This window comes from Patella vulgata, chromosome 1, assembly GCF_932274485.2.
Source record: "Patella vulgata chromosome 1, xgPatVulg1.2, whole genome shotgun sequence".
Classification (NCBI taxonomy): Eukaryota; Metazoa; Mollusca; class Gastropoda; family Patellidae; genus Patella; species Patella vulgata.
Genome location: NC_065879.2, coordinates 45,792,154 through 45,817,705, shown reverse-complemented (window position 1 = coordinate 45,817,705; position 25,552 = coordinate 45,792,154). Strand labels below are relative to the sequence as shown.

The 25,552-nt window shown below is 34.0% G+C and overlaps 1 protein-coding gene across 6 annotated transcripts in view; it reads left to right on the top strand.

Annotated features, from left to right (window-relative positions):
- Nucleotides 1-25,552, top strand: part of LOC126807687 (GTPase-activating protein skywalker) — a 79,497-nt gene that overhangs the window by 27,765 nt on the left and 26,180 nt on the right. For 4 of the 6 annotated variants that reach the window (XM_056102413.1, XM_056102423.1, XM_056102432.1 and 1 more), the window contains exons 2-5: nt 3,872-4,404; nt 13,486-13,796; nt 18,015-18,116; nt 25,126-25,216. In XM_056102413.1, the coding sequence (XP_055958388.1) occupies nt 3,969-4,404; nt 13,486-13,796; nt 18,015-18,116; nt 25,126-25,216 (940 nt within the window). In that variant the 5' untranslated portion in view covers nt 3,872-3,968. Of the gene's footprint in view, nt 1-2,610; nt 2,963-3,871; nt 4,405-13,485; nt 13,797-18,014; nt 18,117-25,125; nt 25,217-25,552 lie in introns of those variants that run through there. The other 2 variants (XM_056102397.1, XM_050532439.2) reach the window with 2 other exon arrangements.

Below are 25,552 nucleotides of genomic sequence, written 5' to 3'. Positions count from 1 at the left end.
GCTACCCATACATTCTGTACAGAAATATTTTATATACAACATTTTGAAGTGACGGTAACTTTTTATACGTCCACAAAGAAATGTGGCCGTATATTGCCGTGGATCCGTCCGTCTGTCGTCCACAATTTCTTGTGAATGCTCTAACTCCAAAAGTTATTATCCGATTTTTTTAAAATTGATATGTGATTTACATTAGTGAGATGAAGAAGCCTATTTAATTTTAATAATTTCTGTTCATTACATCGAGAGTTGTGGCCCTTGTTTCACTTTGTTGAACCTTGTGAACACTATTATGCCAAAAGTTATCATCCGATCTTTTTGAAATTTATATGCATTATTTAAATTAGTGAAACTAAGAATCCTATTGAGCAATTTCCGTTTATTACGTCTAGAGTTATGGCCCTTGGTCAGGGGCGGATTGGGGCCAGAAACCGGGCCGGGCTCCCGTGTCGGAGCAGACCCTTTTATTGACCGTGGAGCTCGGAATGGGGGTCCGGGGGCTCTCCCCTTGGAAAATTTTGAAAAATGAACCCCAAATATGCGATTTGGTGGCACATCGGATTATAATCTCTGTCAAATAATATATCTCATAAATCAATTAATTTAGGCCAAAACCCCGACCTGCAAGTAATTTACAACCATCAACCTGTGAAATTATCATATCGTCATATTATTAATTAACGTATTATCATTGTATCGTCAAGAGTCAAGAGAATTTAACTGGTTAAAAAATGGGACTAGTTGAGAAAATTTTGACCATTTGATTAACCAGTTAGGAATATTGAATAAGTATTGAATAAATGTTGAATAAATATTTTCTTTGAAAATGTCCCATTTTTGTTGACGGGAGCGCTAGTTGATTCCTCCCAGGAGTGGGAGCGGACATAGGCGTACGGGACACAATTGATTTTTGAATTTTTGGAAATGGGAGGCCATTCCCGCAATTTGAGACAATTCCCCACATCCCAATTCTGTAATTTCGTCTCTGAAAATAACGAGTTAATAAAAATGTCAAGGAATGTTTAACACAAGCCCCAGGAAATCGTCTCGCACTCATATTCAGTCATCAAATTTTGCTGAGGCCTTAAAATTGATTTTTTTTTGGGGAGTTACGAACCATCGGCAGACGTTTCTGGCTTATCCACGCAAACAGGTTGCGGGCGACAGTGTCAGGTGAATCCGATGAAATTTTCGGATGAAATTCGGAATCCCCATTGCAGGATTCCGAATTCCGGTCCACAGCCAGCACACCCGGCCCAGACAGTCTATTATACCAGCCCATTCCAGACTCCAGTGATGGCGTGGCGGCCTGTTAAATCCACCGGCCACATACAACGTGATCATCATCGCTCCATGGTGCGTCCAATACCCCCACTCCCATATAATGTTCAGCAGAAAAAGGTTTATTAGACGAATTGGACCAAATTATTTTTTTCATTTTTTGTCCGACCGGCCCTTCGGGCGTTCGCCCGATTGCCCAATCCGCCCCTGCCCTTGGTTCACTTTATTGAACCTTGTGAACTCTTTAAGTTTAACGCCAAAAGTTATCATCCAATCTTTCTGTAATTTATATGCATTATTTAAATTAGTGAAACGAACAAGCCTATTGGATTTCAGGAATTTCTGTTTATTATGTCTAGAGTTATGGCCCTTGTTTCACTTTATTGAACCTTGTGAACGCTCTAATGCCAAAAGTTATCATCCGATCTTTGTTAAATTTTTAATTTATATGCATTATTTAAATTAGTGAAACCACGAAGCCTATTGAATTTCAGCAATTTACAATAATTACTTCTCTAGAGTTATGGCCCTTGTTTCACTTTGTTCAACCTTGTCAATGCTCGATTGATGAGACTTATCATCTGATATGTATGAAATTTATATGCATCATTTAAATTTGTGAAACGGAGGTCTATTGAATTTCAGCAATTTCCGTCAATAATTTCTAGAGTTATGGCCCTTGTTTTACTTTGTAAACCTTGTGAATGTTCCGATAACAAAAGTGATCATTCGATCTGTGAAATTTGTATGCATTATTTAAATTAGTAAACCGAAAAAGCCTGTCAAATTTCAACAATTTCTGCAGACTATTTCCAGAGTTGAGGCCCTTGTTTCAGTTTGTAGTACCTTGTGAACGCTTAAATGACAAAAATTATAATCTGATCAGTATGGAACTGTCTTGTAAAGGCCCTCAATTAGCTATAATGGACAATTTAGCTGTTGGTGACTGTCCACATGACTTAGCTGCTGTGGGCATATGTTTTGTTGCCTGGCAACCTATCTTTAGTGTTTTATAAATGTTCCTATTACCTGCAAAAGAATAAGCATACGTGACAACCTTTGTCGAATGATATGATGACTTATCTGCTGTGAGTGCATGCTGCATTGCCTGGCAACCCATCTTCTCATAAAATTGTCTTCTTATAATCTCAAACAAACTTAATTTAAAGTTGATAATTGTTTTTTGACAAAAAAAAAAGTCATTTTTTTTAATATTGTGCTGAATTGGTAAAGCTTGTTAATTAATATGGATAATAACCATTAATGCTTTTTAGTTTTATGTCAAGTTAAATGTGAATTTATGATAGTTTTTTGTATACATCATGTACAGGTATTGTTCTCTGTTGACTAATTGTTCAACTAGAACACAGATAGTGTTAGCCCAGTGAAGTAAAGATACAATGTGTATCCATTACAAGTTAACAAACACTGTCTATTTGTCAAGTTGGACATGTGACATTTTGATGATTTTCTATGACAGCTTGACATCAGTAAGAAGTGGAGCTCATAGCTGTTGGGTAGTGTCAAGGCATTGAATGGTGAACCTTGTTTTCAAAAGCTTGCTGAAACTAATGACAGTAGTAGTTTATGTTAGTCAATCCCAGAATCTATTGTTTATGTTCCGTTTCCTATTGGACAAAAAAGAAAGGAAGTCCTGTATACAGCCTTCATTATGTGATTGGTAAATTTCATCTTCAAAGATTATTTAAAGCCATTGTGTGTATGATTTTGTAGAATCGAAAATTGATTTGTTTATGGAAGCCTTATTTTCACGACAGGTGCATGATTAAAATAATATAATTAACATATACTTATAATTAACATAATATATGCTAAAAAAAACATCATCATATTCATTTTGCCATCCAGATACGTTGGGTTTTTAACAATTTCATAAACATTGAATTTTTGTTAATATTCAGATTCTGAGCCCAAATTGTTGCTATATTTACATGTAGCTATAAGTAAACTGTATAAAATATTGATAGGTGTTGTGCTTGAGGCATTGAATAATTGTTATTTCATCCATTGGCTACAAATATTTCTAGATTTAGATAGAAAATTGATTCTCTATACATATATACTATAGTTGAATTTTAAAGATCACATTGATCAGGTAGCCTGATTCTACAGTTTTGACCTATAACTGTTACTTTAAAATACAATACATGATTCTTAAAGATTGTAATAATTTTCATACTTATTTGTATGTAATGTTAGACATCATGTAAAATGTCATGTAAATTAAGGTTGTGTCTTTCGTACCAGCCACTACTATGCTATGTAAATGTAAGGTTATGGTCTGCAGAGTGCATAGACGGAAGATCTGGGGCATCTACCTCAGAAGATTTGACTGCAACAAATGCAATATTATTATATCTTCATTTATTATCTTGTCCGTGAGGGATGTGTTGGGAGTATGGAGGGCTAGGAGGAATATGCCATAGTGCCACTGTGACATTGCCATACATATTTGTATCTACTATAGCCATGTATTTTATGTTATATGTCATGTTGGGTAATTTGTCTACATTGCCTATTAAATACCAAATCAACATACTGTTGTAATAAATTTGCATTTATATTTCAGAAATATGGAGATAACTAAATAGATAAGAGATAATGAATATAGTGAGAAAAGTTTTATTAATAAAATCATCAATATGTAAATTGAAGTGAGAGAAACCATGCAAGGTACAGTAACAGACACACAAACTCCTAGTACCCAACAAAACCGTACAACACTGCTTCATACAACAGAATATGATACATGTGCTCCTGATCTGGAATCCGATCAAAATGGGCATGAGACAGCACTGGAATCAAGTTTTCCAGATTCCCACTCTGTGTTTTCGGAATTTGTATCCCTGGAAGTACTGAAACGAGACACAACCGTGTCCTCGGACTCGTCAGTGTCCTCTGATTTTTTCGATGATTCGGTGGATCATTTAATATTAGTGCTAAAACATGACAACATCAAAAATATGAAACAGTTTTTACGGACACGATTTTGGATGGTTGATCATGAAATACGGGAGTCTCTGTGGTTGAATCTCTGTCGACATCTACACAAGGCTGATGGTGATATCTATGAGGAAATGGTAACAGAACTATTTCCAGATGGTGAGTTTTACACATTAATAGAATTCTTAAAGATGGGTTCCGGCATACAAACTGGGTGATTTAATGGTATATATGGACTAAAAACATATTCAAACTAAATAATTTGTCATAACTTTGCTTCAAATCCTTTCTCAAACATTGTAATTGCGAAGAATGTCCTGCTATAAAAATTCGATCAAACCAGGTCATGTTTACGTCACATGACTTACCTCAATCGGAAGTCAGAGGAGAATTCATTGCATACATAAGACGATGTTGTCTTTAATCGCTTACTATTTATTACAAATATCGAATCCTACTTAAATTCTCGGATCATCCACTACCTGCGTCTTTTTCCGCCATTTTTATCTCAGAAAGTGTTGTACGTCTAACTCTTCATAAAGTTTATCAACTTGTACATCAAGTGCTCAATGTTCGCGTGTGACCTATGACATCACACATGCAGAAATTGCTAATCGTCGGGCTGTTGATTAGGGGAACCCTTACATTTTTGTCCTGTATACTTTTCTGGGAACCAATCTTTAAATTGTTTTAGTTTATTCAGAGGACCTGCTTTAAAGCACCTACATTTACATGGTCTGAACTACTAGCAAAAAAACAATACATGTACCCTATATATAGCCCTCCCTCGGTCACACAGATGCATCATTCAATATGGTCCATGTAATTTTATTATACCGTACGTCGCACGACACTTTCTTTCAAGATTTTCTTATTAACAGGAGGAATTGTCTATGTCATTATATAAAGTACATGCTGTGGAATAATTCTATTTCAAATGATTCATCTAAACTTTCCCTGTAATCTCTGGAGTCATTTTAAATAATGGAAAATACCATTTTGACATACATGAATTTTCATTGAATATCGGTAATTTGATCAGGAAATCAACTACACATACACTTGCATGTACATGTAGAGTGTAAAATTATTTATGAGGATATATTCTGACAAGGAGTAGGATATATTCTGACATCACCTGTGTCGTCTTGTGGGTTTTCTCCAGGTACTCAAGAGTTCCTCCCAAATGTAATGAGTAATGACTCTTTTGCAGAAACAGATTTTTCAAATAAAAATGTAGCCAAAATGACCTAATTGATGGTTGTAAACAAACCCCAATTTCTCTCCCATTCATTTTTATGGGACTGATGAATAAAAACTTAAAGGTATGTTTTATGCTTTGTTGAATACATGTAGGGTGGTCTGTGGAAATGAGGGCAGAGTTTGTTCTGTGTGTATATATAAGCTAACTATCATTACCTTTGTGTGTATGTAAACTAGTTTGTACTAGTATATTATCAACTAAAGTTCACACTAATATTTACTTTTTCTATTACTGAACTAAAAATAGCCTGACCCCTAAGGAGTTACCTAAATGCGGTGTATGTTTGTTAATCTACCCGGACTATGTATAATAAAGTAATTGTTTTCCTCAATTATATTATAGGATATTTCATTGAAGTCCTTGACATGATTATTATAACTATATCCTTATAATATAAAACAAACATTTCAAAAGCTTTTAACTTCTTCCATTTTTTTAATAAGAAGCTCATTTTACAGCAACGGAAGGTAAATAGAACACACATGTATTATCACCACTATGCAATATTTATATTATGTTCAACTCCTTTATTACAATTGTGACAATTTTCTTATCTGAGTTTTTTTTTACCTGGATTATTTATTTTTTAAAAGGATGCATGTACTAGACTAAAGACTGGTAGATTAAGATGTTATTAATGAATAGGAAATGCTCATTATTGTTGTTTTGAGTTTATAGCTTATATTTAGGTATTAAAATGCTTTCAATGGAGAAAAATGTGTATGCTATCGTTACAATTTAGTCAAATAAGTTCTAACAATAAAGAGCACTGCTTAGAAAATTTTATTTTAAAATCATACGGTGATAGTTTTTTTTAAAGCACACTGGAACAATACCAAACTTAATTTGGTTAATATATTATTTTTTTCTCTCTTTCTTTTACGTGGTTAATTTGGGTATGGGACAATTCGTCCCCGGACAACTTGTCCCCTGACAACTCGTTCCCGGATAATTCGTCCCCGGATAATTTGTCCCCATACAATTCATCCCCAGATATTTAGTCACCTAGGACTATTCGTCCCCAAGGACAATTCGTCCCCTAATTATGATCTGAAGAAATTGAATATCTTGAAACTAACTGATGTCTGGTCTACATTGTTTTATCATACACAATAATGCATATTGATTTTAGTCAAGTGCAGTATTGACAATGGACAATACCCATAGTGAAGGGATAAATAAATTCTCTAACTTACAAAAGGTGTCACTTCACTGACCATAGCTGATAACTACATGCATAAAAAGCTCAAAAAAATGTCAGGAACCATTAAGTCCTAGATTTAATACTAAATGTAAAACGAAGTAAAACTAGCATCAAAACTGAGATTTAGAATAAAAAGTAAAGATTAATTCAGTTTTTATAAGCCCTCATGGAAATGTGGTCGTATATTGCCGTCGCCCTTGTCCGTCCGTCGGTCTGTAGGTCTGTCCATCCGTAGTCCACAATTTCTTGTGAACACTCTACAGACTACATTTATCATCTGTTTGTTTTGAAATTGATGTTGTTTGCATTAGTGAGATGAAGAAGCCTATTTAATCTGAATAACTTCCGTTAATTTCTTCTGGAGTTAGGGCTCTTGTTTCACTTTGTTGCACCTTGTGAATGCTCTAACAACAAAAGTTATTATCCGATCTGTATGAAATTTATATGTATCGTTTAAATTAGTAAAACGAACAAGCCTATTGAGTTTCACTAAATTTCCGTTAATTACATCTAGAGTTATGGGCTATGGCCCTTGTTTCACTATGTTGAATCTTGTGAACGATTGAACGACAAAAGTTATCCCCTAATCTGTATGAAATTCATACGCATCATTTAAATTAGTGAAATGAAGAAGCCTATTGAATGTCAGCAATTTCCGTCAATTACTTCTAGAGTTATGGCCCTTGTTTTACTATGTTTTACTTTGTATCTGTATGAAATTAATATGCATTATTTGAATTAGTAAAACAAAAAAGTCTGTCGAATTTCAACAATTTCTGTAGATACTTCCAAAGTTACAGCCCTTGTTTTAGTTTTTAGAACTTTATGAACCCTCAAACGACGAAAATTATAATGACATCTGTATGAAATTGTCTATTAAATTCCCCTAACCACCTTCAAAAGAATAAATATGCGACAACCCTTGTCGACTGCTCGGACGACTTAGCTGCTGTGGGCGTATGTTTTGTTGCCTGGCTACCTATCTTTGATAATGAAACTACCGGTATTGTTGTTCAGGGAAAAACTGTCCTAGGGGACGAATTGTCCTAGATGACGAATTGTTCGGGGACGAATAGTCCTATGGGACTAATAGTTCTGATACGAATAGTCCGGGGACGAGTTGTCTGTGGACGAATTGTTCAGAAACGAATTGTCCTAGAGCCGGTTAATTTGCACCTGCATTGCTTACAAGTCGATGTGAATGTAGAAAATAGAGTTTAAAAAGATTATCATATATTATTTTATTTGTATTAGATATACATGAAGGTCTGTATGCACATCAATGTAACCGCACATGTATTATGATGCAGGTTAATTAGTCAAGAAACAAACATGTAAAAAAAATTTTACCTCCAAGGATGATTTTAAACTCAATATTTTCCATAAAATTCGAAATTAAAAATATGAATTAAAATTTAATATTCGTCCATTTCGATCAATATTGATGTTGTTATCTTGCTGTGAAAATATGGAATCCTAATATCCAATATTTAAGATATAACGAACATTTTAAAAATCAGTACACAAATCGGGTGCCATTTGTAATGAACAAAAAAAAGCATATCCTACAAGACAATGCACAAGTAATAAGTAATGTTGGCTGATTTACAAACGATAAAATCATAATAAAGAAAAAACGTAGAACCGACTAATCAGGCATAAACAACTACATGTACTGTTCAATTGCTTACAAGTCGATGTGAATGTAGAAAATAGAGTTTAAAAAGATTATCATATATTATTTTATTTGTATTAGATATACATGAAGGTCTGTATGCACATCAATGTAACCGCACATGTATTATGATGCAGGTTAATTAGTCAAGAAACAAACATGTAAAAAAAATTTTACCTCCAAGGATGATTTTAAACTCAATATTTTCCATAAAATTCGAAATTAAAAATATGAATTAAAATTTAATATTCGTCCATTTCGATCAATATTGATGTTGTTATCTTGCTGTGAAAATATGGAATCCTAATATCCAATATTTAAGATATAACGAACATTTTAAAAATCAGTACACAAATCGGGTGCCATTTGTAATGAACAAAAAAAAGCATATCCTACAAGACAATGCACAAGTAATAAGTAATGTTGGCTGATTTACAAACGATAAAATCATAATAAAGAAAAAACGTAGAACCGACTAATCAGGCATAAACAACTACATGTACTGTTCAATTTGAACTATTCACATATTTCACCAAACAATATTGATTAGAAATTACAATAAAAAAATTTAAAAATTGAATATAAATCACTTTATATACATTCAATTCATATTATATCAATATGTGCCTTTAAACCCATATTTATACGCCCACATTTTCATATGTTAATAGAATACATTATCAAAAAACCATTGTATTCTTCTATTGATTATTGTATATCAACTTATCTGAATATCAAATGCATCATTTTGACTTAGTCAGAATTGATCCCATCAAACCGTCTGCAATTAGTTTTTGTTACCTGTTTCTATCGATTGGAAGTTTCTCACATTTTCATGTGGATGTATTATGCCGTCGCCCCTGTCCGTCTGTCCGCACATCCACAATTGTTTGTGGACACTCTACAGCATAGGTTCCACGTCGGCCGTATATGCCGGTCGAGACCTACGGCTATGGAAAATGACCGTTCCTAGATCTGACCTAACGGTCATTTTGCACGCCGGAAAGAGGGTCTTTTTTTAAAAAAAAAAAACAACAAAAAACTTGGCTACGATCGACCTTCACTGTGTAACTATACAAGAATGCACGTCGTCTAGAAGCTAATCTCGTGATTGGTGTTATAGAGTTGTATATATAGTCGTCAACAGATTATACTGAGTGTTGTGTTGATAATTAATGATGAGTGTCTGGTAGTAGAACAATAAATGTTAATTGATAAGTGGGAATCTAATCAACGGCGTGAAGCGGCCCATTGTTAATCATTCACGTATTGTCGACGTGTCATAAGAATTTTCAACAACAAAGCCGTTTACCGCTATTATGGTCAGGCACAATGTAAACAAGGTTATTATGATCTTCGAAAAAGGGCAATTGATATGAAGTATTGCTCTTCGAATCCAACCAACTGTCATATAAAATAAAAAAAAGCATAGAAATTACGTAAGTCCTCAACAACGTACGTGTTGGGAGAAAAATGCATTTAAAAATGTTTATAGCGGTATTACGGCCTCGTGGAAATTGTTGAAATAAAATCTAGAGATTAGTTAACTTGCTTACCGAACAATTCAGAAAAATACGTATTCCAGTTCTATTGTGCAGCAATATTGATAATTCCACGTGTAGAAGAAATGTCGTGTATATACGGTTACTCTTATACACGGCCATATTCTAGGGGGCGCTAGTGTCGCTAGCCGTGAAGTTAGTTATCCGTTAGTCATTTAGTTATACATTATTAGGATTTACGTCACAATTCTGCGGCCCGTAATTCCGTGAGAGATGGTCTAAAACCCAAAAATTGTGAGATATATGACATGGATAATTATATATTTATCTTCATTTCAAAGTTATTGTATTACAACTCAAAATTATCCAGATCAGTGTGTTTTCTATAGAGCACGTGTTAATTATGTGTGAGCTACTGAAATGGTTTTTCTCCGGCCAATTCAGCTATTTCGTTATTTAAGTAGCCAAAAACAGAATATTTAATTATTAAATAATTATCATGAGCCTTACTAATATTTCATTTTTAAGTCATATTTTTTTTTTTGTGCACCCCATGGTGACAAAGTGGTATAGACACGTGAATTCACAATACCCTACCATGAATAAAAAACATGAAATATGAATTTACTTTGAAAAGTTTTCGTGCGTCATCAAAAATGACCGGCAGTGGAAATTTTGAAGTGGAAGCCCTGCTCTACAGGTCACAATTTTTATCCGATTTCTACGAAACATGAAATATAGGTTTATCTCCCTAAGATCTCGGTTCCTTTCGATATTGGCATGTATCGGATCATAACTTCATGGATTATGGCCCCTGGTTGTATGAAAAATTGCCTTTTTAGCTTGTGGACCCTATAGAGGTCCCAATTTTTATCCGATTTTGTTGAAACTTGAAACTTAAGTTTATAACCCAAAGATCTTGGTTCCTTTCGATATTCGCACATATCGGATAGTAACTTCCTAAATTATAGCCCCTGATTTTACGAAAAGTCGTGTTTTTAGCTTGAGGTTCCTCTAGATGTCACAATTATTATCCGGTGTAAAAAAACGTTCAAATATATCACTGTTAATAATAAATAATAATAATAATGAACTTTTATATAGCGTCTTCTCCATGTTGACACATGCTCAAAACGCTTTTTGTAATGGCTCTACTGGTAAAACTGTTGAAACAGGAAAGTCTTTAGTGCGGATTTAAATTGATTAAAAGTTTGTTGATTCTTGATCTGTTGTGGAAGTTCGTTCCATAATCTAGGACCAGCTGAACTGAAAGACCTATACCCATATGACTTCAAATTATATCTTGGAACAACTAGTGACTGTTTATTTTGAGAGCGAAGTGATCTAATAGGGTTGTAATCATATAAGAGTTCAGATAAGTATTGAGGAGCTGCATTATTGCGACATTTATACACTAATGTTAGTATTTTGTATTTTACTCGCGCCTCAGCAGGTAACCAATGTAAAGAAGCCAGCACATTCTGGATGTGATCAAACTTATGTGTCCTTGTTACTATTCGGGCTGCAGTATTAAGAACCTTTTGGATCTTGGCTAGAAATGCTTGTGGGATTCCATAGAGTAAACTATTACAATAATCAATCCTTGATAAAATAAGTGATCTCACAAGTAGTTTACAAGCGTCAGCAGTGAGATAGTTTCTGATGTTGCATATACAGCGTAGATGATAGTAGCATGTACGGCATACCATATCAACCTGAGCGTCCATTGTCAGAGAAGGATCAAATATCACTCCAAGGTTTCGAACATTTTTGGAGAAATTTATTTCTGAATTACCAATGGTGATTTTAAGATCAGGTAGTAACTTGAGTTGTTGTGATGAACCTACTAAAAGAGCCTCTGTTTTATCGTCGTTCAATTTTAGTTTGTTCGCTTTCATCCACTGTTTAACACCATAATTTTGGTTGAGTTCGCATTTCATGAAAACTAGACCAAAACTGCCGGACAAAATGGCCGCCCCTCGTACACAATTAAAAACATCTGGTCACAATTTTGATCGGTTTTTGATGAAACTTGAAATGCATGTTTATAACCCAAAGATCTTGGTTCCTTTCGATATTCAGGCATATTGGGTAGTAACTTCCTGAATGTATGAAAAATCATGTTTTTAGCTTGTTGTCCAATTATCCGATTTAAAAAAACCCTGTAAATATATCACCATTACACACTAAGATCTTGGTTCCTTTTGATAATCGCGTATATCCGAATGTAACTTCCTGGATTATGGCTCCTGATTGTTCGAAAAATCGCATTTTTAGCTTGCAGTCTCTAGAGGTCACAATTTTTTTTTCCGATTTTAAAAAACGTTTAAATATTTCACCATTCTACCATAATGATGGTTGAATTCAAATTTCGGAAAAATGAAAATGAAACTGACCGACAAAATGGCCGCTCTTTGTACGCAAATTGTGTAAAAGTATGCAATACGAAGGTTGTGGACCCTGATGAAACTTAAAACATATCTTTATATCCCAAAGATCTCAGTCCCTTTTGATATTTGCGCATTTCAGACCATAACTTTCTGGATTATTGGATCTGATTGTACAAAAAATCCCGTTTGTTTTTAGCTGGTTCTCTATCCATCTCTTGCAATATGTGGGCGTATCCTGCCTGGCAGCCGCTGGTTAGTTAGTGGATTCTCTAGAGGTCACAATTTTTTTTATCTGATTTTGAAAACTGTTTAAATACATCACCATTCCACCATAATGAAGGTTGAATTCGAATTTCAGGAAAATCGAAACGAAACTGCCTGACAAAATGGCCGCTCTTTGTATGCAAATTGTATAAAAGTATGTAATACGAAGCTTGTGGACCCTCTAGAGGACACAATTTTGATCCAATTTTGATGAAACTTGAAATACATGTTTATAACCCAAATATCTTGATTTCTTTTAATATTTGCGCACATCGGATTGTAACTTCCTGAATTATGACCCTTGATTGTACGGAAAATCACATTTTTAGCTTGTGGTCCCTCTAGAGGTCACAATTTTTATCCGATTGAAATTTTTTTTGAATATATCACCGTTACACCCTAATGACGTTTGAGTTCGAATTTTTTGAAAATGGGACAAAAACTGACGGACAAAATAGTGTACATATATGGTATATCAAGGTTGTGGTTCCTCTAGAACTAGAAGTCACAATTTTTATCCAATTTTGATGAAACTTAAAGTATATCTTCATATCCTAAAGATCTCAGTCCCTTTCAATATTTGCGCATTTCAGACCATAACTTTCTGGATTAAGGTCCCGGATTGTACGAAAAATTGCTTTTGTTTTTAGCATGTTCTCTATCCATCTCTTGCAAAATGTCGGGGTACCTTGCCTGGTAACCGTTGGTCATCTAAAGGTTAAGAAGATAGAGCCATACACCCTATAAGCTGTCTTGTTTTCTCTGAATTTTGACTAAATACTGTAAGTTAGCCAACTGCATAGCTACACATTATTTATACTAGCTCTGCCATGAGGATTAAACTCCTTATGACTATTTGAATAGCTTGAAATAAATGGTAGATTTACCAAATACCATTGTCACTGTCAGTAAATTAAAATTTGTTCATTTTGTATTTTCAGAAAATATAAAAGATGTCGCCTTGCCAGGATTTATTGACCAGAATAACCTGACACCATATTTTTTAACCAATGATGGTGTACATCAAGCAGCAAAGATATTAGCTGTTATAATTAATATGAACCCAGATATAACTTATTGTCCCCCTGTCTTCTCTCTATCTTGTCTCTTTCTACATTATATGAACTCTAACGAATGTTTTAACTGTCTCTACGGTTTACTCAGAAGTAAAGATATCAACTATTTGATGCAGACACGGGTAGCATGGGATGCCTCTAAATATGTCATGAAAGATTTGACCAAGAAATATGCTGTAAGTAGGCCTACTAGCATGTCTGTATAACTACTATAAACTACTTCATAATTATTATAATTTGTAAATCTTACTATAGCGTTTCAAGGGAGGTAATCCCACACTTACTATATTATTGGGAAGCTTGTAAAGGACAATATTGGTGCCAGTCGTTATCACATATGTGATAGAGCTGGTTAAACACATTCCAAATATAATTTTAACACAGAGATCATTGCTAAGATAGCTGAGTAATACAGGTTTCCTGAATTGGAAGTGAAGAGCGCCAAAGGAAAACAGGAGTCATCCCTCTATATAACTGACTGATGTGACGAGTGATAACAGATACACGGCCGAATTTCTGCTCACTAATTAATAATTCCTTCGAAGACCAAAAGTTGTTATATGGGACTGGAAGAGGATACCTGACAATTCAATAAAGTAATTGAATGTCATTAGATAAGAGAACACGAGAAAAATAGAAATAGTCAGTACATTCCCTTGTTTATATTCATAAAAACATGGTAATGCACAGACTTTTTCTGTTTTTCTTTCGTGTTCTCTTATCTAGTGGCAGTCAATTGTTTTTATAAGGTATAGAATGAATATAAACAAGGGAATGTACGGACTATTTCTATTTTGTCTTATCTAATGACATTCAATTACTTTATTGAATTGTCAGGTATCCTCTTCCAGTCTCACACAACAACTTTTGGTCTTGGAAGGAATTATTAGTGAGCAGAAATTCGCCCATGTATCTGTTATCACTCGTCACTTCAGTCGGTTATATAGAGGGATGACTTGTGTTTTCCTTTGGCGTTCGTCACTTTCGATTCAGAAAACCTGTATTACTCAGCTATCTTAGCAATGATCTCTGTGTTAAAATTATATTTGGAACGTGTTTAATTAGTTCTATCACATATGTGATAATGACTGACACCAATATAATTGTCCTTAAAGCTAAAGAACTCTGTATGCAAAGATTTATTGGTTTGCTATAAATTATGCAACTTGCTATATATGTATGGGCGCTGCTGGTAGACAATCTGTATCACCATATCCATAACAAAAGGCGTGTGATGGAAGATAATTGTCTTTTGCCTGACAAATTGTCGCCACGAGAAATTAGGCTGTTGACAACAATAATCCTATATGTATACAGGCATTTAGAAATTCCTCATATTTATATGTCAGCATATGATACATTATTCCATGTAAAACAAAATATTCTGATTTTCATAAAATCCTTCTTAAAAAAAACGTGATGCAGGATAAAGTTTTTATAGTGTCAAAGGATCATTGGGCTACACGTAAGTGACTTCCCACAAATTTCAGATAAAAGGTTTTACTTTTATCTGCATCTTTCAGCATACATGTACCTTAGTAACCACATTGAAATTTTCTAATAATCGTCGTAGTCAATCTACCTGCATTGTGTGAAACTTTACTCTTCTAATGCGAGGTGGGATGCAGTGAAATTATACATTTGTACATGTATGGTGTCTGCTTTGTGTTTTGCCTAATGGATTGTCACTATCAGGTATGAATTCCAGGTACCGGTAGATATTAAAATAATAACTGGGTCATACATTGATGGATTCACTGACCAAATGTTAGGTAAATTTAAATCTTCAGTGAATATAATCCCCTGATAGAACACCGGATACACCGAGAAACAGTCATTTAATAATAAATTTTCCTGATAGAATTCCAATGACACGTGACATATCGCTTGGAATTAGGTCAATAAACCAGTTCTAAATAGCGCTTACCGTTATGATTTTTATACGCCCACATTGAAATGTGGTCGTATATTGTCGTCGCCCCTGTCCGTCCGTCCGGCTGTCCGGCATCCACAATTGCTTGTGGACGCTCTAGAGGCTAAAGTTAATATCTGATTGACTTTGAATTTATACACAGTGTTCAAGGTCTTGAGACGAAGAAGCCTATTGATTTTCAGCGATTTTCGATAATTACTGCCAGAGTTATGGCCCTTGATCACTTTGAAAAATCTTGTGGACGCTCTAGAGGCCAAAGTTAATATCCAATTGACCTTAAATTCATACACAGTGTTTAAGGTCATGAAACGAAGAAGCCTATTGATTTTCAGCGATTTCCGATAATTACTGCCAGAGTTGTGCCCTTGATCACTTCAAAAATCTTGTGGACGCTCCAAAGGCCAAAGTTAATATCTGATTGACTTTAAATTTATACACAGTGTTTAAGGTCATGAGACGAAGAAGCCTATTTATTTTCAGCGATTTCCGATAATTACTGCCAGAGTTATGGCCCTTGATCACTTTGAAAAATCTTCTGGACGCTCTAGAGGCCAAAGTTAATATCCGATTGACATTAGATTTATACACAGTGTTTAAGGTCATGAGACGAAGAAACCTATTGGTTTTCAACGATTTCCGATAATTACTGCCAGAGTTATGGCCCTTGATCACTTCAAAAAATCTGGTGGATGCTCTAGAGGCTAAAGTTAATATCCGATTGACTTTAAATTTATACACAGTGTTTGAGGTCATAAGATGAAGAAGCCTATTGGTTTTCAGCGATTTCTGATAATTACTGCCAGAGTTATGGCCCTTGATCACTTCAAAAAATCTCGTGGACAGTCTAGAGGCCAAAGTTAATATTCGATTGACTTTAAATTTTTACACAGTGTTTAAGATCATGAGACGAAGAAGCATATTGATTTTCAGCGATTCCTATATTTGCTGCCAGAGTTATGGCCCTTGATCACTTTGAAAAATCTTGTGGAAGCTCTAGAGGCCAAAGTTAATATCCGATTGACCTTCAATTTATACACAGTGTTTAAGGTCATGAGACGAAGAAGCCTATTGATTTTCAGCGATTTCCGATAATTACTGCCAGAGTTATGGCCCTTGATCACTTCAAAAAATCTTATGGATGCTCTAGAGGCTAAAGTTAATATCCGATTGACTTTAATAAAATTATACACAGTGTTTGAGATCATGAGACGAAGATACCTATTGATTTTCAACGATTTCCGATAGTTACTGCCAAAGTTATGGCCCTTGATCACTTTGCGAAATCTTGTGACGCTCTAAAGGCTAAAGTTATCATCCGATTGATTTCAGATTGATACACAGAGTTTAAGATCTTGAGACGAACAAGTATATTGATTTTCAATGAATTTTTATGACTTGGAACGTTAAATCCATGATATTAAAAGCTTTGTATACAAAACGTTAGCATGGGGCAAAACTTTATAAAAACCAAACAAATTCTAATACTTTTCTGATAATTACTTCGTGAGTTGTTGCTCTTAATCAGATTTTAGTGTATTATAAATGTTTCATTAGCTGCTGTGGGCGTATATGTTTCGTTGCCTGGCAACCTATCTTTTTTTTATTTTATACACATTCTGACAAAGGCTTAATTTTAAAAATATTGTTTTTATTGAAGGCTATATCATAATCGTACGGAATTCTTATTTTAAAGCAATTTCAAGTATGGTTGTGACAATTGTGCCGTGTGTCTATCAATTGACGAATGAATACAAAGTTTTGCCAATTTATGTGACTAATTATGATAGACAAAGACTACAAATTGTGTTATGAAGAAATGCCATGGTGCCGTATCAGCTTATTTTGGCTACGGCATTTTCTGATAATGGCAATAGTTGAAAAATGCTAATATTTTAGATAATCGACTTATGAAACGCGAACGTTTCATCGAATAAACGAAGACAGTAATTAATTTATTCTGGAATATTACGGACTTGAACTTCAAGATGGTACGTGCATTAAATATGGAAAATTTTCAAAAGGTGTACCTGTTGTTATTTTTATGGTAATAAAATACATTAAAATACGATATTCTCCACAACAAATTACCAAGAATTATTTTTGTTGAAGTCTAGTTATATTAAAGGGAATGGAGCTTTATATAACCCATATCCTATGGGACCTCAATTGACCCAATTCTGGCCGGTTCGTTTCAAAATAGATTAAGAACCCTGATGCTTACCCATCTCAAACATCTTGAAACAGAATGTAGTTTGAGATAATTTTGTGCATAATCTGTGATGTCATCATATTGCGATACGTATCGGTTTGCCGTATCATCAATACGTATCGTATCGAAAATCAACTGTATCGACACAGCCCTAGTGTACACATGCCTAAGAACATATAATATTCTTTTTAGTTTTTGTGGATTCCATCTTATGGATAAGATAATGTTACCTTTATAACTTGTATTTGACAGAAATCAGCATATGTACATATGATACGACAGTGTAGTAATATAGAGAGTATATTTGAGCGATGGATCTGGTGGATATTTAGTGATTTACCATTTGAATATATCGTAAGTATTTCTATAATAATATTAATAATATTCTATACTATTTATGTTTTGACAATATTCAGTTTCAATGATTTTCTGACAAATTCAAATTTGCAATATACTGTGAATGATGGCGATATCCCAACATATTTTTAAAACCATGTGTCACTTAACTGAGAGGAAACAAACATGGACATGTTACACTTATTAACAAAATAGATAACTTGGAAATTATTTTGACACATCATTTATCTAGCTTTCCCTGCCTTACTACAAATCAAAATCAGTATTTGTATTTCCTTCCCTACATCTCAAAACTTTTGCAAATTCAAAATCCACTTTTTTGACAAAAATATACTGAGTGCTAATAGGGTTTTGGGTGGCAGTAGTTGCAGCAGGCACAATAAATTCTGTCATCAATAATTTGGTTTTAATTTTCACAGATGTCTGTTTCGAAATGTCAATGTATGTAAATTGTGACATATTCTGTTGAAGGATATTGCTATATTTTACTAATGGAAGGTCAAATGTTTAGTTTGTTTTTGTTATCCAAGGTGAATATAGTAGAACTTCAACATGTTGAAAAACAATTAACATTGAAACTTAAAAAGATTTTTTAAAACAGGAAACAAAAGTCTTGAGTTAATCACTTTGTACAAACTGGACATGATGTAAGATACTATACGACTTAATTAATTTTTATCCAGATCTAGTAGTAAATCAAAAAAGTATCAACAAATTATCTTTTTGTCAACCTGCTAAAATGAAGATGTAGGAGTTTAATTTGTCAGGAAGTGGTTAATATTTTACAAGATTACGTGCACAGGTTAACGTTCATATAAAAAAACTAATGGTAAGAAAATGCTGATCTGGACAAAAGAAATGTAATATCTTTATACACCCACATTTTCATGTGGACGTATATTGTCATCCCCCCTGTATGTACGGACGTCTGTATGTGGACACTCTACAGGTCACAATTTTTATTCGATTTTGACAAAACTTAAAATATAGGTCTATCTCCCAAAGATCTTGATTCCTTTCAATATTGGCATATATCGGACCATAACTTCATGGATTATGGCCCCTGATTGTACGAAAAATCTCGTTTATAGCTTGTGGACACTCTAGAGGTCACAATTTTCATCTGATTTTGATGAAACTTGAAATGCATGTTTATAACTCAAAAATCTTGGTTCCTTTTGATATTTGCGCATGTCGGATCCTAACTTCCTGAATTTTGGTCCTTGATTGTACAAGAAATCATGTTTTTAACTTGTGGTCCCTCTAGAGGTAACAATTTTTATCCGATTTAAAATACCCATTTGAATATATCACGGCTGAGTTCGAATGTTGTGAAAATCGGACCAAAACTGCTGGAAAAAATGACCGCCCCTCGTACGCAAATAGTGTAAATATATGGTATATCAAGGTTGTGGACCCTGGCCACAATTTTGATCTGATTTTGATGAAACTTGAAATACATGTTTATAAACCAAAGATCTTGGTTCCTTTTGATATTCGCGCATATTGGATTGTAATTTCCTGAATTATGGCCCTTGATTGTACGAAAAATCTTGTTTTTAGCTTGTGGTCCCTCTAGAGGTCACAATTTTTATCTGATTTAAAAAAACAAAAAACCTTTGAATATATCACCGTTACACCCAAATGATGGTTGAGTTCGAATTTTGTGAAAATGGGATCAAAACTGACGGACAAAATAGTGTACATATATGGTATATCGAGTTTGTGGATCCTCCAGAAGTCACAATTTTGATACAGTTTTTATGAAACTTGAAATATATCTTTACAACCCAAAGATCTTGGTTCCTTTCGATATGTGTGCATATATGATCGTAACTTCCTGAATTATGGCCCTTGATTGTACGAAAAGTCGCTTTTCGTTTAGCTTGTTCTCTATCCATCTCTTGCAAAATGTCGGTGTATCTTGCCTGGCAGCTGCTGGTTATCATCTAGCCACCTAGATTTCCTTTGATTAGACCCAAAGATTAGACACTAAAATTTCAAATCACCATTGCCTAAAATATACCAAACATTACAGGACTAGATTCACATAATAATATGCAAAAATTTGATGCTTTTTTGGATTCCAAGTATTTGGTAATTATGTCAACATGTCAACACACAATTTTACAAGTCATTTCATCTACAAATACTTTTATCTTAAGTTAAGCTTATACTGGGGGATTTTAAAAGAATTTATAAAAAACAGTATGAAATTTAATACTTACAATAATAAAGTAACCTAAAATAAACACATATTTTTCAAAGTTTTGGGGTTAGTCATCATATAAACAAAGATTTGGTGTTTCAGTATTTATCCTATGCTGAGTAAAGTTTGGGAGGGATATTTAAACTGGCTCTGTTAGTCGTGAGTCTGTCCCGATTTTGTTTTTGGAGCATATATCTCAAAAACTATTCAAGATATTTTTATAAAACTTTTATATGGCCTTAATTTTACTGAGATCAGAAAAGATGACCTCGCTTCTGGAGTTAAGAGGAATTACATTTGAAAAGTTATGAATACAGTGTTTAAAATCTCATCGCATTAACTCGCCAGTGCATGGCAAACAGGCGTCAATGGTGTAGGCATCGTAGAAATTTGGGTAATCGTCGATGTGCGTATGTAATGTTCTCAGATGGTCCAGATTTACTCTGGATTTCACCGATAGGCGTGCTCGCGATTGGAGGCGTGTAAATGAGCGTCATGCTAACGTTAGCGTCGGGCATGGGTCTGTTATATTGTGGGGAGGAATCACCATGACTGGCCGAACGTACTTGCATATTGTTCAAGGAAGGGTCACTGGTGTGTACTACCGTGACCACATCCTGGCACTGATAGTTCTGCCCTTTGCTCAATGCGTAGGCTGAGGTTTCATCTTTCAAGACGATAATGCCCGTGCCCCCGGCGCTCATGTCGTCAATGACTACCTCCAGCATCACCATATTGTCCATGAGCCTTCACCGGCCATGAGTCCTGACCTTTCCCCTATAGAGCATGTCTGGGACATTATCGGGAGACGTGTTCATCCGACAACACTGCAAGAATTGGCCGTGGCACTGCAATAACTGTTTATGTTCACGTGTAGGCAATTGGCATGTTATCAACATACACTGGTTACCTCTAATAAAAACAGCAGTGCATTTCCGCATTTTTGTATTGTATTGTGAGTATATAACATTTAAGAAAGTTAAAATCAATGTGTTAAAAGTGTACATGTACCTATACGTGTAACTAGGTGGACAAACATATTGTAAGTAATTTCTTAATTTGATAATGAAAACTGAATCTATGTATAATGGTGTGATAATCTGCCAATCGCTAAGATAATTAATGTTTTTTAAATTAACCACTTTAAGGTCAACTGGCTAGTAAGTCGTTAACCTGTCATCACTTTTCAACCTGTCATTTGGTGACGACGTTAATCCAGTCTATTGTTTTTGTTGATTTATTATATTGTTTAATCCTTTATGCATTGTTCATCAATCGACGTGTCAGTTTTAATTACAGTATTTACTTTTATCTGATTTTCCTTAAATATACCACAATTGTACATTGATGGTAGTCACTAGTTAGGATTCCTTATTAAGTGCAGTAACTGGCCTGTCAGTACTGTAAAATACATAAAATAAAACCAAGTACGAACAATCCAAACCATTAGACAAAATTCAAAGTCCTAAAAAAACGGTATAGGCAAAATAGTGTAATACGGCAAAAATAGTGTAATCAGCAAATGGACTGTTCACCGTGTACAAAATACACGACAAACAGTGGTAACAGGTGTCCGGAAGAGTTGAGCTTACCCTGCCTGGTGCCACACCCGCCATAGCTGCATCCAAACTATTAGGCGAAATCTCGGTAAAATAGCGTGATTGGCCAATGGACCTATTGGTATGCAAAATGCATGTGATGAACAGTGTTAACGATGTAGTAGACAAACATTATCAGGGAGATTGTATATGCGTCAATTAAATATATCTAGAATAATAGCCGAGAGACATGTTATATTTACAAATCAAGTCAATATGACGCCCATAAAACTTTATAAAGATTTTAATAAGTTTAGTTCGCAAGTATCCCTGTAGTTGAAGCTTAGATGACAAATGCCTCGATCTACTTAAAAAATCAGAATAAAATGAACAAGCTCTTGCGTAACAAATTAGTTGAGACACAAACACTCCATAAGCTGGTGATATTGGAATGTTACTACTAATAAATGGAAAGTTAACAATCGGAAAGTCAAAGTCATCACGTTTATCGTTCAATTTAACACTAAGTTTATGGCAATTGTCAAAATCGAGACGCAGATCCAAGTAGGAAGCGTAATTGTTACTGTCAGTAGTGTTTTTAATTTTGAGCTCATCAGGATATATGAATTCTAGATAATCACTAAATTTTGGATTATTCAGTGATAGAACATCATCGATATATCGATAAGTGAAATTAAAATGTCTGACTAATCGTTTATTTGATTTTACAAGTGCCTGTATGTGATCGGCTTCGTAGGAATAGAGATATGTATTTTATGTTCCGGTATATTAAAAAATTGAAGAATCATTCGAAGTCTGTTATATCCAAAGAGAAAATTTACACGTCTAAATATGCATCTCTTTTTTTAATGTAATAGAAATAATCTAATAAAATCTCAAATTATTTTGGAAACATCACATCGATTTTGTAGCATTTTATGTTTTTAAAATTAATGAAACAGTCCCAGATTTCACAAGGATACTGTAAACAGGGTTTAATATACAAATTATACAAATTGAAGAAATGGCTTGTCTTCAGAGTTTCTGCTCGGCATATATTGTTGTTTGGAAGTGGTCGTTAGGTTAACTTATGTAACTTATGTAATGAATTCCATTGTTGAGTTGCATGAGTGACATGATGACTGTGACAATAGCTTAATTAGCACTGGTGTACAGGTAGACATGGCTATCCAAGCACAATTGTTTAATTTAGTGACATGATTACTGTCATTCATGTACGAAAACTGAAAGTTTGTATTCTGCAAAAAAATACCTCACAGATAGAGATAGGTGTACAGGACTAAGATCAAGATTTCTAAAGATCTTTAACTTGTTTGGTTGGCTATAATAATTGTCCCCACCTTTCAAAGAAAGCAGGGGACTATTAAAATGGGTTCGTCCGTCTGTCTGTCTGTCTGTTCTTTTTGGGACACAATAACTCTCCTTCTAATTGAGGTAAAATGTTTAAACTTGATGTAGATGTTCATTAGGTGAATGCCTTGACTGAGTTCAATTATTAACATTTCGAGCTAATGCTTTAGAACAAGATAACTTTGATTTTATCTGATAATCAGTTTGATTGCTTGATATTTTTGAAAAAAATAAATGTGCGATAAATTAAAATGTGTCATCTATTTATTTTGGGATTTCCGCGGGGGACATCAGCCTCACTGTTGGCTTGTTCCATTTGCGGCCTTAGGCCATGGAGTACGTTTAGTTAGATGTCCATCCCTTTATTTAATAAAATATATTGTTTGGTAGAAATGACTGTCAATTGATTTAGAGTGTTATATACTCTTACGATATGTGACATCTATGACTAGTTTATAGATGCTGTCGGCTCACATCAATGCGATTAAAATGTCCGCCAATAGAGAAACCACAAGGTAAACATGTGGGTTAAAATTATAATCACTCTTATTGGATTGATGAATAGTCCGACAAAGGGGAAGCAATGACTTTTGTTTAAGATTAGATTGATAAATTGTCCGACAAAGGATTAAGTCAGACAATCATGGCAGATTAAGTAGTTAATCAAGGTAGGTGTATAGACGGTATAACATGATAAATACGTTGATCACTTAATTACCTAATCAATCCAGCCTATTATCAACGATAATCAGGTTGAGTGGTAGTTATACACTCAGTACACTATATTAATTTTGGAATTTTGAATATTATTCACCATGTCTTGATGTCCGATTGGGCATATTCCCGTTCAGAAATTTGGCCCTTTGGAAAATAGCGTTGGACAAGTTCGGAATATACGGGCGAAATCCCATCCCTGGTATAGACGTCTAAAAATCTATTTATGTACAATATATACTGTCGTGTGTGCTCCATTATCTTAAAACTGATTAGTTGTGTCTTTGTCTAGGTCAGTTATAAAAAATCAAAGAAAACCATTTTCTTTATGTTAAAAAAAATCAAAGAAAACCATTTTCTTTATGTTAAAAAAAATCATTTTCTTGGTTTCCTTATTGTGCCATAACATTAATGTACTTTAAATTTTAGATTCTTAAAGTTATTATTACAGCAACATATGCATTATAGATTCTTAAAGTTATTTACTTATTATGACATCAATTCTGCATTATAGATTCTTAAAGTTATTATTACAGCAATATATGAATTATATATTCTTAAAGTTATTTACTTATTATGACATCAATTCTGCATTATAGATTCTTAAAGTTATTATGGCAATTATGCATTATAGATTCTTAATATTGTAATTTTGCATTATATTATAGATTCTTAATGTTATCATTACAACAATAATGCATTATAGATTCTTAATGTTATTATGACTGCAATATATAGCTATCAAAGGGATTATACATATATACTTACTCTAAGCCCTTTTAATGAATTACACACTGTGCATTTTGAGCTTGTAAAACTAATCTACCATACATGTATTTGACGTAATTATTTCCAAAAGTACAACAAATTTTAAACATGAGCACCAGGAGAAAACCCATGCACCAATTGACCAACCCAATCCTTAATGCAGTCAAAATTATCTCATTCTGACATAAAAGTCATAATACCTTGACATGGTGATGGTGTTTGTTGTCGTCTGTTTTGAGAAAGTCAGGGATGAGGGTATATTACTATAATAATTCCAATTGTGTCAACAATAACACGTTCAAGTAGAGAGATTTATATGTTTGATCTAGTTAATACTGTAAATAAGTTTGCTGTCTTGTGTTTTTTATAATTGTTTGATTACTGTCTATCTTCCTCTCTCTCTCAGGTAAAAATAATTGACTGCTTCCTCTTGGAAGGTGTTAAAGTTTTATACCGAGTAGGGTTGGCCATACTCATAACATTTGCCAAACACAACGGTAAGTCTTTACTTTCTTTAATTTACAAGTTTACAACTTGGATAATTTTTGGAATCTGTGCCTGTAAATCTATTTTAAAGTTATTTGTGTAAATGATTGGTGAAATAATATAGTTTATTTACTGAATTTTGGCTGAGAAATATTTGGCATGTGAGCTGGAAAAAGGCTACTCTTAATCTGCAAAAATTCTGTCCTAAAACAGCTCTACCAGTTTTCTCAAGTTGAGGGATTTGGTAAAGAAGAGTTGATTGAGTGAAAAACAATTACTGATTGTAGTCTTCTCATACTAAAGGAGTCAATTTCTAGTTAATATAAAAATAACACATTAAAGATGCA